Raw genomic sequence first — 17044 nt, 5'->3', positions numbered from 1 at the left:
TATAAAGGGGAAAAAAGGATCTAACTGGGCATCTTAATTATAATAAATATTTATTTTCTTTGTGCATTAAATTGTTTTGTCAACACATAAAGCTCAACTGCCGACAGAAAAAAATGTGTTTTGAAGTTTGTGCCAGTGTGTAGTATGTAATAAAAAGTTTTACTAAAAAATCTGTTCATTTGGGCCTCAATTATATGAGGCCCCCTTCAATCTGTCTGAATAGTTCATGAAGTAATAAACTTGAAAGCTTGAAAACTTCAAAAATTGTCGTATTTGTCACTGGTTACGTCAGCCAATAGAGTTGCCACACATGTTGCCAGAATATGATAAATAAGCATAAGTGGAAAACTCAAAAGCACTATAAGAATTAAAAAAATGTGTAAATAACAAGTGTGATAGGAACTTTAATAGTACAGTGTACACTTCGAAAAATTGAGCATATGTTTTATGGGCTAATTTAGTAGATTATAATATGCAACATTTTGGGACTAGTTAGTTACACTGTTGGGCTGAAACCTTGGATTTTATACTTATCCAAAAAGTCAGCCAAGTCACAGAACCTGCCATCATAACGTGGATATTCCACAACCCCCTACTCTGCATAAATAAAAAGTTCTAATCCTTATTTCTAAAGCGGTGCCCTTTATCTTTCTATAAAATGCATTTATATACTTGTAAAGGATAATCATGTCCCCTCACAAGGGTCTTTTCTCTAGAGAAAATAACCACAAACTCAATGTAATTGTTCCATTCCTCTAGTCTAACCAGTTTAGTTGCACATCCCTGCACTCGCTCCAGCTCATTAATATATTTCTTATGGACTGGAGCCCACAACTGTCTGTAATCGATCCTTCTGAAACAGGAGTCTAAGTTAAATCCCCATATAATAATCTACTAAATTAGCCAATAAAAGGTTTGATCAGTGGTCATGGTACAACACTTTGCTGCTGCATCTAATAATAGAGCGGAATTGAAGGATGCAAAACAATGTTTTGGACATATGGTGCTGCAAGGAAAGTAAGTTCCCCATTTATCGTAGAGTGTTTCCTGAGCTATTATGTACACAATTGGAATTCCTTCAAAATGGGAATCCTCCTCAGTCTATGGAGGTGCCCAGTATATGAGAAATGTATAAAGTGATATATATAATACATACACTAGCTGGGCTTGATTTTTATGTGCACGTATGATTTTTTTAATGAATAGACAACGCTGCACAGAAAATTGCACACAGGGATAACATTTTACAACAATTTTTTTTTTACCTGGTTTAATGCCAATTAACCAATCTTACAAAGTAACAGTGTCGGTTTCTTCCTTTATAGTTCATTATGTACAGTTGAGACTTCTAGAATGGATTAAGATATTTGTTACCCATATGCTTTAGTCAGATGTACATACTTTTCACAAAACAACTGGTATTCATTAAAAATAATGCCACCCATATTCACAGTTTACTCCCAGAAATTACTGGTGTGGAAGTTGAAAGAACGAACTGGACCACATGTTAATTCAATATGGCAGAAGGGCTGATGTTCAATTAATCTATCATTTCTATGCACAATTAAATGACATCTAGCCCTTTGTCTCGGCTAGGATCAAAGCAATAACAGATTTCCCAACATGCAATAAAACAAAGGAACGTGGAAGCAACAGCTAATGAAATGCTATGATCGTTTGAAATAATTAACATGGATATAAAGTCTATGTTATTGGATTATTAACAGGCACTGGAAAACATTTTCTTGGCAACATTTTCAAACAATAAAACCAGACTTAGGTTAGGATATGGGGTGTCCAATCTCCAGCTCTTGCTGAACTGCTGTTCTAAATAACAGCTAAGGGTGGCAGGCTGGACTTCCCTGGGTATGGAAGATATTGGCATATTAAAAACAAACCTGCTGAGCAGAAGCATGAAATATATATATATATATATTCTCTAGCACCAGTAGCATCTCCTTGTGACACAGTTATAAAATAATTGCAGCGGAGAGGCTTTGATATTACATAATGTCACTGACAGGGGCGTAACTATAGAGGAAGCAGACCCTGCGGCTGCAGGGGGGCCCAGGAGGTATAGGGGCCCCATGAGGCCCTAATTCATATACAATTTCAATAAATATTGGAGAAACAAGTCAACCTCTAAACATTTTGGGGGCCTGAAAAATAATTTGCTGTGGGGCCCAGTAATATCTAGTTACGCCACTGGTCACTGATATGTTTCCTATGTCAAACGTCTCTCCCAGGAGACTCAATTTAGCAAACCACTAAAACGCTCAATAATGATTACCCCAGTTAAATGTGATGTTTGCAGTAAGACATTATAAAAAAAATTCCCAAGTGTTTTATGAAGACACTAACAATTGGCGTGTAACACAGTATGGCCTGCAGATAAAGAAACACATTCAACAGAACTTGATTTCTTGACAACTTTAGATCGTACCATTTGGAAGAAGCGGCACAGTTATACAATACCAGTTTCACATGAACATAAGCAAGAATATTTGCATGGGTTGGCAAACCAAAAAAAAAAGGCACCCCTACCCCATTTTTTCAAGTATACTTAGTCCTTCTATATAATTCTGCTTGGCCAAGGATACTGCCTTTACCGATAAAGAGAGAGAATACAGTAATATGGATAAAACCTTCATATGCTGTAGAGCTCAGAGTCAGAAAGTGATTACTGGAAGACCCCATATAAATGTGGTGTCACTGACTTGTCTTAGCCTTGAAAGATTATAAATTAAAAATAACTCTATTTTTATTATACCACTATTTCTTTGAATGACCCCAAATATGAAATGATGCTTCATTCACAGCTGCAGTTCATCTCTTTGTGCCTAAACATATAAACTTGTGCTTTCAAATTTCAATGATTGTATTGAGCAAATGGAACAGAGAAGTCTTGCCGAGCACCGACGGCTTCCTTAGAGCAAACACACTATGGAATCACTAGACTAACTATAACAATCATCCAAAGCATTACCAGAAGACAGGTTTATTTCCCAGCCATGTTGATGAATAATAAATGACCCAAAGGCATTTTTTATTATGGAACACACAAAAGGAAGTATATTTAAAAAAAAAAAATTTTGGTCAGACTATAATCATTTTTTTCTGAAGAATTTACAAGGGCTCAATGTTTCTTTAAATAGATAGACCTCTGGGTTATTTACTTTATAGGAACCCCCCAACTGCCTTGCTCACATTTGTCTGAAAACTTTGTGCATTTTGTCACAATTAGATACGCATTAAAAACAATAAACAAAGAGCATTTCTCTGTTTCAACTGAATTAAAACATTAATACTCTCAGACAAACACGGATCTGAAATGGCAAAAGTCAGTCATTACCCTCCCGTTTAGAACAAATTAAATTGAGACAAAGTTACAAACACATTTCACTACATGATTAATAATAAAAATCATTTCTCTCTTTTTTTTTTTTAAAGTTGCCCAAAATGCAAGGGATGTGCATAGGTTTACAACTTGGTTATATTCATTGTATTCGGTTTGATTGGGTACAATTCCCCATGAACGGAATGTATGTTTCTGTAAGTAGGTTACAGCTTTGTTCAACACAGATACACCAACAGTATAAACGCTTGCGACTGTCCACATGCATTAAGACCCGATTTCATATCTCTAATAGTTTACAGATTTCTTCAAAGAGACAGTATCAAATAAAAGCAGTATGCAGGAAAGGTTTTTTTTGGTTCATCTAAAATAAAAAGGCCGTTGTGACATGGAAAATCACACTTTAATAGATGCAGGCTATATTATTCCAATAAATTAAATAGTGCCTTTCCTAATCTGATTTTTGACCTAAAACTCTCAGAAGAATGTAGTGTGACACCCCTGGCAAAAGAAAAACTCAAATGTTTACATTATTAAAATAGATAATAGAAAGCAGCATATCATTTGTGCAGTTTTCAGAGGCCTTTGAAACAAACAAAAAACCCCCAATGGTTTCCAAAAATATAACATTCCAAACAATTGATTAATGCATATATTTCAAAAATGTTATTTTAATACAATCTAGGATAAATCAAAAGGTAAAAAAAGATACTGTCTCTTTAAATTAGCATTAAAATTTGCTTAGTTTTCTTTTCCATCTAATAGGACATGACGATAATTATAAATTTATGTCACACTACATATAGGTAGTCTCTAGGGGCCAAGAATGGTTGAAAAAGTCAACGAGAGGTTTCTCCAAGTACTGCACAAGGTGGTCTGAAGTAATAAAATGTTGACAGTTATCTTGAAAGTCGTCTAATAGACCCAGGACACAGGAACCCATTGCGATGCTGTGCACACAAGCTCAATGGCGTCCTCCAGATGCCTAATTGTTTCGTCAATCTCATTGTTGATAATTGTAAGATCAAAGTAGTGTGCGTACGTTCTCTGGAGGATCTCGGATTCCTTTTGCAGGCGTTGAAGAGACTCATCCTATAAATTTGAAAAAGTGAGAAAAGAAAAAATAAGAATGGGAATATTTTATGCCCTGCTGAAATTTCTCGATATTAAACACCAAGCTTCAATTGCTTCTACATTAGCTCATGTACCAACATAATTCCTTTACCAGACAAACATTCCTTTCATATTATGAAACAAATGACTTATAATAGGCAGCATGTGACAGCGTGGCAGGAAGCACTAATGTTAACCCTCTGTCATACATTAATATCAATTTTTGATACTTTGTAAGCACAGGAAGTAACATAGAAACATAGTAAGTAAGGTTGAAAAAAGACACACGTCCATCAAGTTCAACCTTTTTGGGTTTTTTTTTTCTCTTTTTTTATATCTGCCTAACTGCCAGTTGATCCAGGTAGGCAAAAAAACCCATCTGAAGCCTCTCCAATTTGCCTCAGAGGGGGAAAAAATTCCTTCCTGACTCCAAAATGGCAATGGGACTAGTCCCTGGATCAACTTGTACTATGAGCTATCTCCCATAACCCTGTATTCCCTCACTTGCTAAAAAGCCATCCAACCCCTTCTTAAAGCTATCTAATGTATCAGCCTGCACAACTGATTCAGGGAGAGAATTCCACATCTTCACAGCTCTCACTGTAAAAAAAAAAACCCTTCCGAATATTTAGGCGGAACTTCTTTTCTGCTAAGTGTTTTAACAAGTACATGATTCTTCTATAATTCGGATCTCCCCAGCTTCTAGCATAATGTTCTTGTGGTGGAGTCGTGTTCTCCATCTAGTCATAACCCTTGGCTCAGGGTGTTTTAATAAAAACCCAAATGCCAATTGTTAAAACATTCGTATTTACAATCAAGTGATCAGTTCTTAAACACTTTCATAATTTTCCCTGCGATCACATGTCATTAGGGAGGTTCGGGTGCTCATTCCCCGAACCTTTCGCTTGAGGTAACCCTTCAGTCAATCAGTGTTGCAAGTCATTTACTGGTCCAGGTTAGTGGTCTGGGTGCAGTGCCTCCAACCAGCAGAAAGGGGAGACAAACCAATCTTTCAAAGAAAGACATGCACTCCACAGACAGTGATGGAGGTTAAAACATTACATTTCCTGATGCATTTCGTGTGACCCCACAGGTAATCATAGGCATAAGTACAATGTACAAGCTATTTAGTTTAAAAGGTATTCAGAACCCAAGTCACAGCTGAAGTGTTTCCTTCCAAATCCATTAACCGTTCCATAATTAAAAACATTATTAGAGATTTAAAGCTGATTATTCTTTGCAAATAGTGTCCTTCCCATAAGTCATACATTTTGAAACATATATAATAATGTATATTCTTTTGGCGACTGTATCTATTTTTCTTCCCTCGACAAAAGTAACTTAACTTTTTCAAATAGAAAAGGGGAAATGACACTTGAAAATTACCATGTGTAGCCATGTGTAGTTTATACTCAGTTGGGCTCACTTATAAACGCTGGGCAAATTTGCACCTGGGCAGTAACCCATAGCAACCAATCAAAGGTCTGCTTTCATTGCTCAACCTGCAGCTGGCTGAAAAAAGCCACTCACTGATTGGTTGCTATGGGTTACTGCCCAGGTGCAAATTTGCCCAGTGTTTATAAATGAGCTCAAGTGTTCTTTAAATTCGTATAGTTTCAACCTATTTATTTAGACACCATATCATTTAACTTAAACATAATTAATTTATAAAAACTAGCTATACAAGTACTTAGATATGACTACTAACATACCATTTCATATTTAGTCCATTTGGTTCCCAAGTAGCTAGATTAAAGATCCATTTTACCTCCAATGATGGGGTAAGTTTAGGGTTGCCACCTATTTGGGTCAAAACTGCCCAGTTTTCTAAATTAGGAAAACCAAGCAGGATTCCATGAGATTGACTCGGTGAACAGCCATGTCATAGACCCGCCACTCTACATCCCACCCTGCCCTGGCTACGTCACAGCCCCGCCTCCCCGTCCAGAGTTAGTCGGGAGGAAATGTGACAACCATGGGTAAATTCCAATAGAGAAGTAGCAGCTTGGTTGGCCAGATTACACAGATTAAGATGCAAAATATTGTGTTTTAAAGGAAAATATGACTGGTTTGGTGTGACTGGTATGAGTCTATGGGTCTATAGGGGGAGTCATCAGCCAACAACAATGAAATACTGCAACACTATAGTAAAAATGCCTTAGTTTTACAGTGGCATGATCACTGCATCAGTTGCTCTCTCATTGTGCATAGGGTTGCCACCTTTTCTGGAAAAATATACCGGCCTTCCTATATAGTTATCTTTTTTCCCTATTAATAACATTGGGATCAACCTGCATTTTTACTGGCCAGGTGGCAACCCTAACTGTGCAGCACCTTCCTCCCTACTCTGCTCCTACTAATAAAAAAACCTCTGTGTACTCCAAACTTTGACAGTATAAGGGCATCTCTGCAACATATTAAGTGGGAAATGCTTTTCACAGGGTTAAACACAGAACAAAAATGGGAAGTCTTTAAAATGCTGCTTAATAAATATACTTGTCAGTATATTCCACTTGTAAGCAAGGAACGTCGTTGCAAAGCAAAACCTTTTTGGTTCAATAGAAGCGTTGGTGTTGAGGTGGGTAAGAAAAGACGTGCTTTTAAGGCTTTCAAGTTAGCTGGTACAGCCGAAACATTTATAAGTTACAAGGAGGCCAATAAATCATGCAAAGAAGCTATAAGGCAAGCTAAAATTGCTATAGAAAAGGATATTGCAGCAAGCAGTAAAAAAAATCCAAAATTGTTTTTTAAATATGTTAATAGTAAAAAAATGAAGCAGGAAGGGGTGGGACCCTTACTATACGAGGGGGGTCAGATGGTTGATGAAAACAAAATAAAAGCGCAGATTCTGAACTCATATTTTTCATCTGTCTACACAAATGAGGAACCAGTAAGTGAAGGTTTCCTTCTTAACAGTCCCAATTCTAGTAATACAACTAATGATGCATGGTTCACACATGAAGAAATTCAAAAGAGACTAGAACATGTTAAGATTAACAAAGGTCCAGGGCCACTTGGTATTCATCCCAGGGTAATTAGCGAGCTTAGCTCTGTGATTGCCAAACCTCTTTACTTAATTTTTCAGGATTCACTGAGATCTGGCATAGTGCAGAGAGACTGGCGAATTGCTAATGTGGTGCCTCTATTCAAAAAAGGATCCCGTTCTCAGCCTCAAAACTATAGGCCAGTTAGTCTGACGTCAGTGGTAGGAAAGCTTTTCGAAGGGTTAATAAAGGATAAGATACTGGACTTCATAGTAAATCATAATACTATGAGTTTGTGCCAGCATGGTTTTATGCGTAATAGATCTTGCCAGACTAACTAAATTTCTTTTTATGAGAATGTAAGTAGAGACCTCGATTCTGGGATGGCAGTGGATGTGATTTACTTAGACTTTGCGAAAGCATTTGATACAGTGCCACACAAAAGGTTACTGGCTAAATTAAGGAATGTTGGCCTGGAACATAGTATTTGTACCTGGATAGAGAACTGGCTAAAAGATAGACTACAAAGAGTGGTGGTAAATGGAACATTTTCTAATTGGACCAGTGTTGTTAGTGGAGTACCGCAGGGCTCTGTACTAGGTCCCTTGCTTTTAAACTTGTTTATTAATGACCTGGAGGTGGGCATTGAAAGTACGGTTTCTATTTTTGCAGATGATACTAATTTGTGCAGAACTATAGGTTCCATGCAGGATGCTGCCACTTTGCAAAGTGATTTGTCTAAACTGGAAAACTGGGCAGCAAACTGGAAAATGAGGTTCAATGTTGATAAATGCAAGGATATGCACTTTGGCAAAAATAATATAAATGCAAGTTATATACTAAATGGCAGTGTGTTGGGAGTTTCCTTAAAGGAGAAGGATCTAGGGGTCTTTGTAGATAACACGTTGTCTAATTCTGGGCAGTGTCATTCTGTGGCTACTAAAGCAAATAAAGTTCTGTCTTGCATAAAAAAGGGCATTAACTCAAGGGATGAAAACATAATTATGCCTCTTTATAGGTCCCTGGTAAGGCCTCATCTGGAGTATGCAGTTCAGTTTTGGACTCCAGTCCTTAAGAGGGATATAAATGAGCTGGAGAGAGTGCAGAGACGTGCAAATAAATTGGTTAGAGGGACGGAAGACTTAAATTATGAGGGTAGACTGTCAAGGTTGGGGTTGTTTTCTCTGGAAAAAAGGCGCTTGCGAGGGGACATAATTACACTTTACAAGTACTTTAGAGGACATTATAGACAAATGGCAGGGGACCTTTTTACCCATAAAGTGGATCACCGTACCAGAGGCCACCCCTTTAGACTAGAAGAAAAGAACTTTCATTTGAAGCAACGTAGGGGGTTCTTCACAGTCAGGACAGTGAGGTTGTGGAATGCACTGCCGGGTGATGTTGTGATGGCTGATTCAGTTAATGCCTTTAAGAATGGCTTGGATGATTTTTTGGACAGACATAATATCAGAGGCTATTGTGATACTAAGCTCTATAGTTAGTATAGGTATGGGTAGATAGAATTTAATTAAAAGTAGGGAGGGGTGTATGTATGGATTCTGGGTTTTCATTTGGAGGGGTTGAACTTGATGGACTTTGTCTTTTTTCAACCCAATTTAACTATGAAACTATGTAACTATGTAACTATATCACACTGCCATGCAGTGATGTCTTTTGAGCTCCATTGCTTATGTCTGATACATTAGACCTGATCAATTGAGCAAGGAGACGTTGTCGGAGGATTGCAAGGGGTTTTAATCATATGCGAGGAGGAAGCTTATTGAGAGCTTCAGGCAACATTCTTTCAGAGAAATTGATTAAAGGTTTAAAGAATAATCAGAAAAAGATGCCTCATAGTCTGCACAAAAATTTGAAGAAGTTGTGATTGCATGCCAGACTTCAGATTGTTTTGGGCACTAAACCATTAAGAGGGAAGGGGGGATCCGGTATAACCCAATTCCTGAAGCAGAGCACCAACAACCAAGAGCTGAAGCTGTTCTGTTGAGGACTGAACAACCGTTACCGCAAATGTTTAGTTGTAGTTATTGCTGTACAAGGGGGTCACACCAAATACTGAGTGAAAGTAAGTGAATACTGATTTACTTACTTTTGCCACTTGCAGAAATGTTATTGGATCGTTAATTTTCAATAAATACGTGACCAAATAAAATAATTGTTTCATTTGTTCAACTAGTTTTTCTTCATTTACTTTTAGGTTTTCTTGAAGAACAGATGATGTTTTAGGTCACATTCATATCATTTTAAAGGGTTTACAAACTTTCAAGCACCAAAAAAAACAAACATTATAAAGCCAACCAATAGTATATTTCTACTGTTGTGTTCCTTTGGGACAACCACTTAAAGGGATACTGTCATGGGAAAAAAATTTTTTTTCAAAATGAATCAGTTAATAGTGCTGCTCCAGCAGAATTCTGCACTGAAATCCATTTCTCAAAATAGCAAACAGATTTTTTTATATTTAATTTTGAAATCTGACATCTAGACATTTTGGCAATATCCCAGCTGCCCCTGGTCATGTGACTTGTGCCTGCACTTTAGGAGAGAAATGCTTTCTGGCTGGCTGCTGTTTTTCCTTCTCAATGTAACTGAATGTGTCTCAGTGGGACATGGTTTTTTACTATTGAGTGCTGTTCTTAGATCTACCAGGCAGCTGTTATCTTGTGTTAGGGAGCTGCTATCTGGTTACTTTCCCATTGTTCTTTTGTTTGGCTGCTGGGGGGAAAAAGGGAGGGGGGTGATATCACTCTAACTTGCAGTACAGCAGTAAAGAGTGATTGAAGTTTATCAGAGCACAAGTTACATGACTTGGGGCAGCTGGGAAATTGACAATATGTCTAGCCCCATGTCAGATTTCAAAATTGAATATAAAAAAAATCTGTTTGCTCTTTTGAGAAATGGATTTCAGTGCAGAATTTCAGAGCAGCACTATTAACTGATTCATTTTGAAAAAATGTTTTTTCCCATGACAGTATCCCTTTAAGTACAATTAAGTTAACAGCAAATTATTAAAGGGATGGTTCACCTTTAAGTTATCTTTTACTGTTATAGAATAGGATATGGTTAATTATAAGCAACTTTTCAATTAGCCTTTTAATTATTTTCCTTTTTCTTCTGGCTTGTTCCAGCTTTCAAATGGGGGTCCCTGACCTCATTTAAAACCAAATGCTGTGTAAGGCTAAAAATGGTGATTACTGACCCCATTTCTAAAACAAATTCTCTGTAAGGCTACAAATGTATTGCTATTGCTACTTTTTATTACTCCTCTTTCTATTCCAGCCCTCTCCTATTCATATTCCAGTCTCTTATTCAAATCAATGCATGTTGCTAAGGGAATCTGGACCCTAGCAAATAGATTTCTGAAATTGCAAACTGGAAAGCTGCTGAATAAAAAGCTAAATAACTCAAACATGATTAATAATTAATGAAAACCAATTGCCATTTATCTCAGAATATGACTCTCTACATGATAATAAAAGTTCATTTAAAGCTGAACGACCTATGTTTGTAGCTACTTTGTAAAAAGTAAATTTTTTGACCTTAAAGGAGAATTCAACCCGTAATAAAAAAGCCCCCTCCCCTCTACCCTGGGTAGACCCCCCCCACCCCCCCAGCCTACCTGCCCCCCCCCCCGGCAAATGCACCTAATTTTTTTTACTCACCCCTCCGTGCAGATTCTGGCCTAGGAGTTCACGGCAGCCATCTTCTTCTTTTCTGGTAATCTTCGTGTATTGATGACATTTTTGGCGCATGTGCAGTTGGAGTAAATTTCCGGTACAAACAACTGCACATGGGCAGAAAGTCACGAAAATTTCCAAAAAAATGTCAGAAATTTTCTTGACTATTGGTGCATGTGCAGTGGTTCGGGACCGGAAATTTATTTCAACTGCGCATGTGCCAAAACTTCCAAAAAAGACAGAAGAAAGAAGATGGCGCCCCTGAACTCCAGTGGCCAGAATCTGCATGGAGGGGTGAGTAAAAAATTAGGGGCATTTGTCCAGGAGAGCAGGTAGGCTGGGGGGAGGAGGGAGGGGGGTCTACCCAGGGTAGGGGGGAGGGTTTTTTTTATTACGGGTTGAATACTCCTTTAAGCTACTGACTGTAGTGAATAATAGAAAGTACAAAATATCTGGACTTAAAGGGATACTGTAATGGGAATTTTTTTTTCTTAAAATGCATCAGTTAATAGAGCTGCTCCAGCAGAATTCTGCACTGAATGCGTTTCTCAAAAGATCAAACAGATTTTTTTTATAATTAATTTTAAATTCTGACCCGGGGGCTAGACATATTGTCAGTTTCCCAGCTGCCCACAGTCATGTGACTTGAGCTCTGATAAATTTCAGACACTCTCTACTGCTGTACTAGAAGTTGGAAGCGATATCATCCCCCTCCCTTTCCCCCCCAGCAGCCTAACAACAGAACAATAGGAAGGTAACCAGATCACAGCTCCCTAAAACAAGATAACAGATGCCTGGTAGATCTAAGAACAGCACTCAATAGTAAAAATCCAGGTCCCACTGCTACACCTTCAGTTACATTGAGTAGTAGAAACAACAGCCTGTCAGAAAGCAGTTCCATCCTAAAGTGCTGGCTCTTTCTGAAAGAACATGACCAGACAAAATGACCTGAGATGGCTGCCTACACACCAATATTACAACTAAAAAAAATACACTTGTTGGTTCAGGAATGACATTTTATATTGCAGAGTAAATGATTTGCAGTGTAAACAGTGTAATTTATAATTAAAAACTACATCATAAAATATCATGACAGAATCCTTTTAAAGGAACAGCATACCCACTTGTTAAACATGAGCTCAATGAATAGGGTCTGTACCTTTTTTCCTATTGTTTTAATGACAGGAAGCACAACCAATCTATATGAATTGGGGTTATCACGGTCACAGGTGTTGCAAGTTTGTAATTCTGTGCAAAGGAGAGAAGATCTAACTGCAGTTCCAATTTTAACATTATTTGCAATAGCGAAACAAAAAGGAAAGATTATTATACTATGTAGGCAGCATTACAAGCTATGATGAGTTGCCTAACAAATTACCCACTACTCTATGTGGCCCTTTTATTTTCATTGTTGTCAGACAACTTTAACATGCAAACACTGACTTATGTGTCCCCCTATTTTAGTGCTTAAAAGCACTAAAAACACAGTTGCGCTGTTTAACCCATGGGAAAATAAATAAAAGTTAAAAAGCAATTTAGTAGTCATAGAAAGTAATGCTACATAATACCTCTAAGGATGCTTCTAAATAAGAACTCTAATCCAAAATACAGCAACTAGAAGCTTGTGTAAGAAAACCCACAGATATAAAGCACCCATACAAACACCAGGGCTTAATAGCAGAATATGTAAATATCAAAGGTACCAAGTGTTGATAAAACATGAGCAACCAAATGGAAATATAGCAAAGCATAGTGCTCAAGTGGTGAAATGTTGTGGTCATATCAAAACATAAAACATTTTTTGGGGTGGGGGTGAGAAAGAGTTAAGCTGAAAAGGTTGCTCACTGGCATGGCCAGCTTGAGCTAAGCAGGCTGTCAGACAAAGAACTGCATCAACATGCAGACGTGGCCTATGACCTGATATCTGGCCAAAAATTGTCCAAATATCGATCAGTTTGAGTTTCTCAGATTGTCTGCTGGCATCATACGTGGGCCACTAAGTTGCAGACTCAGCTGGTGTACATCCATCTTTAGGCAAATTACAGAACGTCATGTTGCAAATCAAATGCTGTTTCAGCAAGTACCACCTCTAGTGTGGAGTGTAAAAGGAAACTCTTGAATGTAAACAAGGTGAAGAGAGATAACAATTTTTGATTATTCCACAAAATCTGAATTATATATTTTTTACAAGACACACTATATATATTTTTTACAAGACACACTGCGTGCATGAACATCTGCACTGTATTGCACAGACTTCCTACTATCAAAGTTTGGATCTTTTGGATATCTATTTAGCACAGTGGTGTTTATAACAGCCTGTAAATCAAAGCTGCAATTTTAATAACATAGAAAGAAAAAATGAATACTACAAGAACTCAGCACAGTTGAAATCTAGCCATAATAAAATATTAATGGTAATTAGATATGTTTAGCAAAGGGTAGTATTATTTTGGTATTATTATCATCGTTGGGAATTCCTTTGGAATAATACAGGTAAGGAGGATGTTGCACTTTACATTATGCTTCAAGAGACACCATTGAGCTAAACATACAGAAGGATCTACGAAGCAGCTAGCTATTCTACATCTAAGAAAGCAAGTATGCTTCTGTTCCAGTTCCTGGCTGGTACTTACAGGTAATTTTCTGCACCATCGCGGAAGCTTAATAAAATGTGCAAGTATGTAAGTAAAAGGGAAAGAAAAGTAGTGATTTAGGAAAAGAAAAATAAGGAAAACAATATAGATCAACGGAAATCAGATGAGACAAATACAAAAAATAAAATAAAATTAGAATGGAAAAATGTACAAATGTTGTTGAAAATGAAACAAGTGATTCGGGGGTATGCAGAGCTTAATTGCATTCTCAACATCCACACAGTGGCAATTCAGATAGGTCTTGTAACGGTTGTGCATGAATAAGAATCATTATATAACATTTATAGGTCACCTTTATCTTTTACTGTGCTCTAAAGCTGTACCATTTTACACTGTATAAACTGCCATCACTGAATTGAAGGCAGTTGCTTGTTATCTGGATCACGAGACTACAATAATTTTTTCTTATCATCAAAACATATTAGCTTAATTAATATCTAGTTATCTGTGCTCAGTCACACACTATGAAACCTTTATTATGCCTTTACAGCCTTAATTTGAATTTTAATTCAATTTCAATTGTAATCATTAGAATAAAATAATCATGCTCATATTCTAGTTAATCATAATCATGCTCATTGGATGGATTAATTCACCACGACCCCGCCTTTGGCAGAAAGATGCTTTGCTGCTGCATTGCATTTAACAATTACATACATGGACATTCTCCAGTTCATCTCGCGTTTGGTAAGCGACTGGCAGAAATCTGTAACATATGGCTTTCCAACTAGACACAGAAGCTTGCAGTTCAACAACAGTACCCCCTTTTGGTAGGACAGTAAAGTTAATAAGTTGTGTGTGAGTGTACTGTATATATACATAAATAGATTTACACAGTCATCGTGACTGTACAAAAAAGCAGCATTCTTATGCTTTATGGCATGGAATCTAGATATCTGGATCAAGGCACTATACTTACTATCCTTAACCCAATAGGCTTATTTACATATAATAAAAGGTGTCCATACATGGGCAACCATTGGTCAGAAATAACCAATTCTGCATTGGCTCACAGTAAGGTCCAGATTGAAAATCCTATTGACTGAGGAATTTGGTCCTTAACTACAGTTCTGCTCATTCTGACCCCTAGACCACATACTATTGAACATCTGGATGAATGCTATTTAATTAAGTGTGTAGCCAAGCTGGAGAAAAACTTGCTTACTTGGTAACTGTACTGCATGAATAATACATAAAGATCTAAAATTAAAATCCTAGTAATAATAGTATGCCAGTGTCCATTTAAAGAGTTGCAAAAGTTTTTCCTCATATTAGGGAGAAGTTAAAAAAAAAAGTAAAAACAAGATGTGTTTGATTTTACCTCAGTGATACTCGGGGTAATTGTAGGTGCAGCAATAAAAACAACAAAAGGAGCAAATTCTGCTGTTCTCAGGACCTTAAGAGCCTGCAATACAAGATAAAAAAAAACCTTCAGTTAGCTAATGCAAGTCATGGATTCAAAAATAAATAATTTTCAATGCATAAAGGAATAATCAATTTAAAGGAGCATACAGTCAAGTTCTTCAGTAAATTAATAGGAGGAAAAGCTATTTCTTGTAAAGTCAGTGTCAAAACATTACCAAAAATTACACTTGTTTTTACAATTCTAAAAACCAGGTTGCAAACATGATTATTTTCAACTATTGGATGGAAAAGGATATCTATTAAAGATACTGTAATTGGCTTATATATAAAGTCATATGAAAAAGTTTGGGAACCCCTCTCAGCCGGCATAATAATTGACTCCACTTTCAACAAAAAAGTTAACAATGGTATGTCTTTCATTTCCCATGAGTACTGGGGTGTTTTCTAAACAAAGATTTTTAGTGAAGTAGTATTCAGTTGTATAAGATTAAATCAAATGTGAAAAACTGGCTGTGCAAAAATTTGGGTACCCTTGTAGTAATGCTAATTTGAATGTGTGTAACTGAACAATACTGATTACTGGCAACATCAAATTGGATGGATTAGCTTGTTAAAGGTGGCCATAGACTCAAAGATCCGCTCGTTTGGCGACATCGCCAAACGAGCGGATCTTTCCCCGATATGCCACATGGCTATATCGGGGGTAATTCGAACGTTCGGCCGTATGGCCGAACAATCAAATTACGATGCGCCAAGGGGCTCCGACGGGTCAGTCGGTTCAAAATCAAACCTTCCCGATCGATATCGTGGCCAGATATCGATTGGGAAGACCCGTCGGAAGCCCCCATACACTGGCAGGTAAGCTGTCAAATCGGTCCAAACGACCGATATCGGCAGCTTTATCTGCCCGTGTTTGGCCACCTAAGCCTTCATAGGCAGGTGTGTCCAATCATGAAAAAAGGTATTTAAGGTGGTCAATTGCAAGTTGTGCTTCTGTTTGACTCTCCTCTGAAGAGTGACAGCATGGGATCCTCAAAGCAAGTCTCAAAAGAGCTGAAAACAAAGATTGTTCAGTATCATGGTTTAAGGGGAAGGCTACAAAAAGCTATCTCAGAAGTTTAAACTGTCAGTTTCAACTTTAAGGAATGTAATCAGGAAATGGAAGGCCACAGGCACAGTTGCTGTAAAACCCAGGTCTGGCAGGCCAAGAAAAATACAGAAGCGGCATATGCGCAGGATTGTGAGAATGGTTAGAGACAACCCAAACATCACCACCAAAGACCTGCAAGAACATCTTGCTGCAGATGGTGTATCTGTACATCGTTCTACAATTCACAATGAACACAAAGAACATCAGTATGGTGTGCACTCATGCCACAAACAGAGTCTCTTGTTGTACGAAAAAGCTCATTTAGACAAGTCATTTTGGAACAAAGTGTTTTGGACTGATGAGACAAAAATGTAGTTATTTGGTCATAATAGCACTGCATGCCAAGAACAACACCTGCTACCTACTGCCAAATTTGGTTCTATCATGCTGTAGATCAAGAATAAAGCTAGCATTTACTTCAGAATGAACTCGATTTAATTTGTCTAAAAGTATATGGGAACAAATTTATGTAAGTAAGCTTACATGGCAGCTGCCTTTTTTGATTTTTTGTTTATTTTGTGCCCCTGAGGAAGACCCTTAAGGTCGAAACATGTTGAGTTCACCTCCTAATATTTATTTATCTGTACATTATTTTTTTCTTCTTTTTTGTAATAGATTTATTTAATTTTTCAAATCGGGTGTGCTGTCCATTACTCTTAATATTTGCAATTCTGTCTGGAGACCCTTATGGGATGTCACCTATGGATTAGCACCCCGTCGTTTAA

At 37.4% G+C, this 17044-nt stretch overlaps 1 protein-coding gene across 1 annotated transcript in view; it reads right to left on the bottom strand.

The window, feature by feature from the left end:
• Positions 1-3739: 3739 nt before the first annotated feature.
• cask.S (calcium/calmodulin-dependent serine protein kinase (MAGUK family) S homeolog) overlaps positions 3740-17044 on the bottom strand; it is a gene marked incomplete at its 5' end in the record, with an annotated part of 155589 nt that continues 142284 nt past the window's right edge. Inside the window, 2 exon segments of the mRNA NM_001093638.1 lie at positions 3740-4447; positions 15126-15209. Coding sequence (NP_001087107.1) covers positions 4271-4447; positions 15126-15209 — 261 coding nt within the window. The 3' untranslated portion in view covers positions 3740-4270.

The sequence above is a fragment of the Xenopus laevis genome, chromosome 2S (assembly GCF_017654675.1).
Source record: "Xenopus laevis strain J_2021 chromosome 2S, Xenopus_laevis_v10.1, whole genome shotgun sequence".
Taxonomy (NCBI): domain Eukaryota; kingdom Metazoa; phylum Chordata; class Amphibia; order Anura; family Pipidae; genus Xenopus; species Xenopus laevis.
The sequence above is the reverse complement of the archived record's forward strand: the minus strand, read 5'-3'. Positions and strand labels throughout refer to the sequence as shown.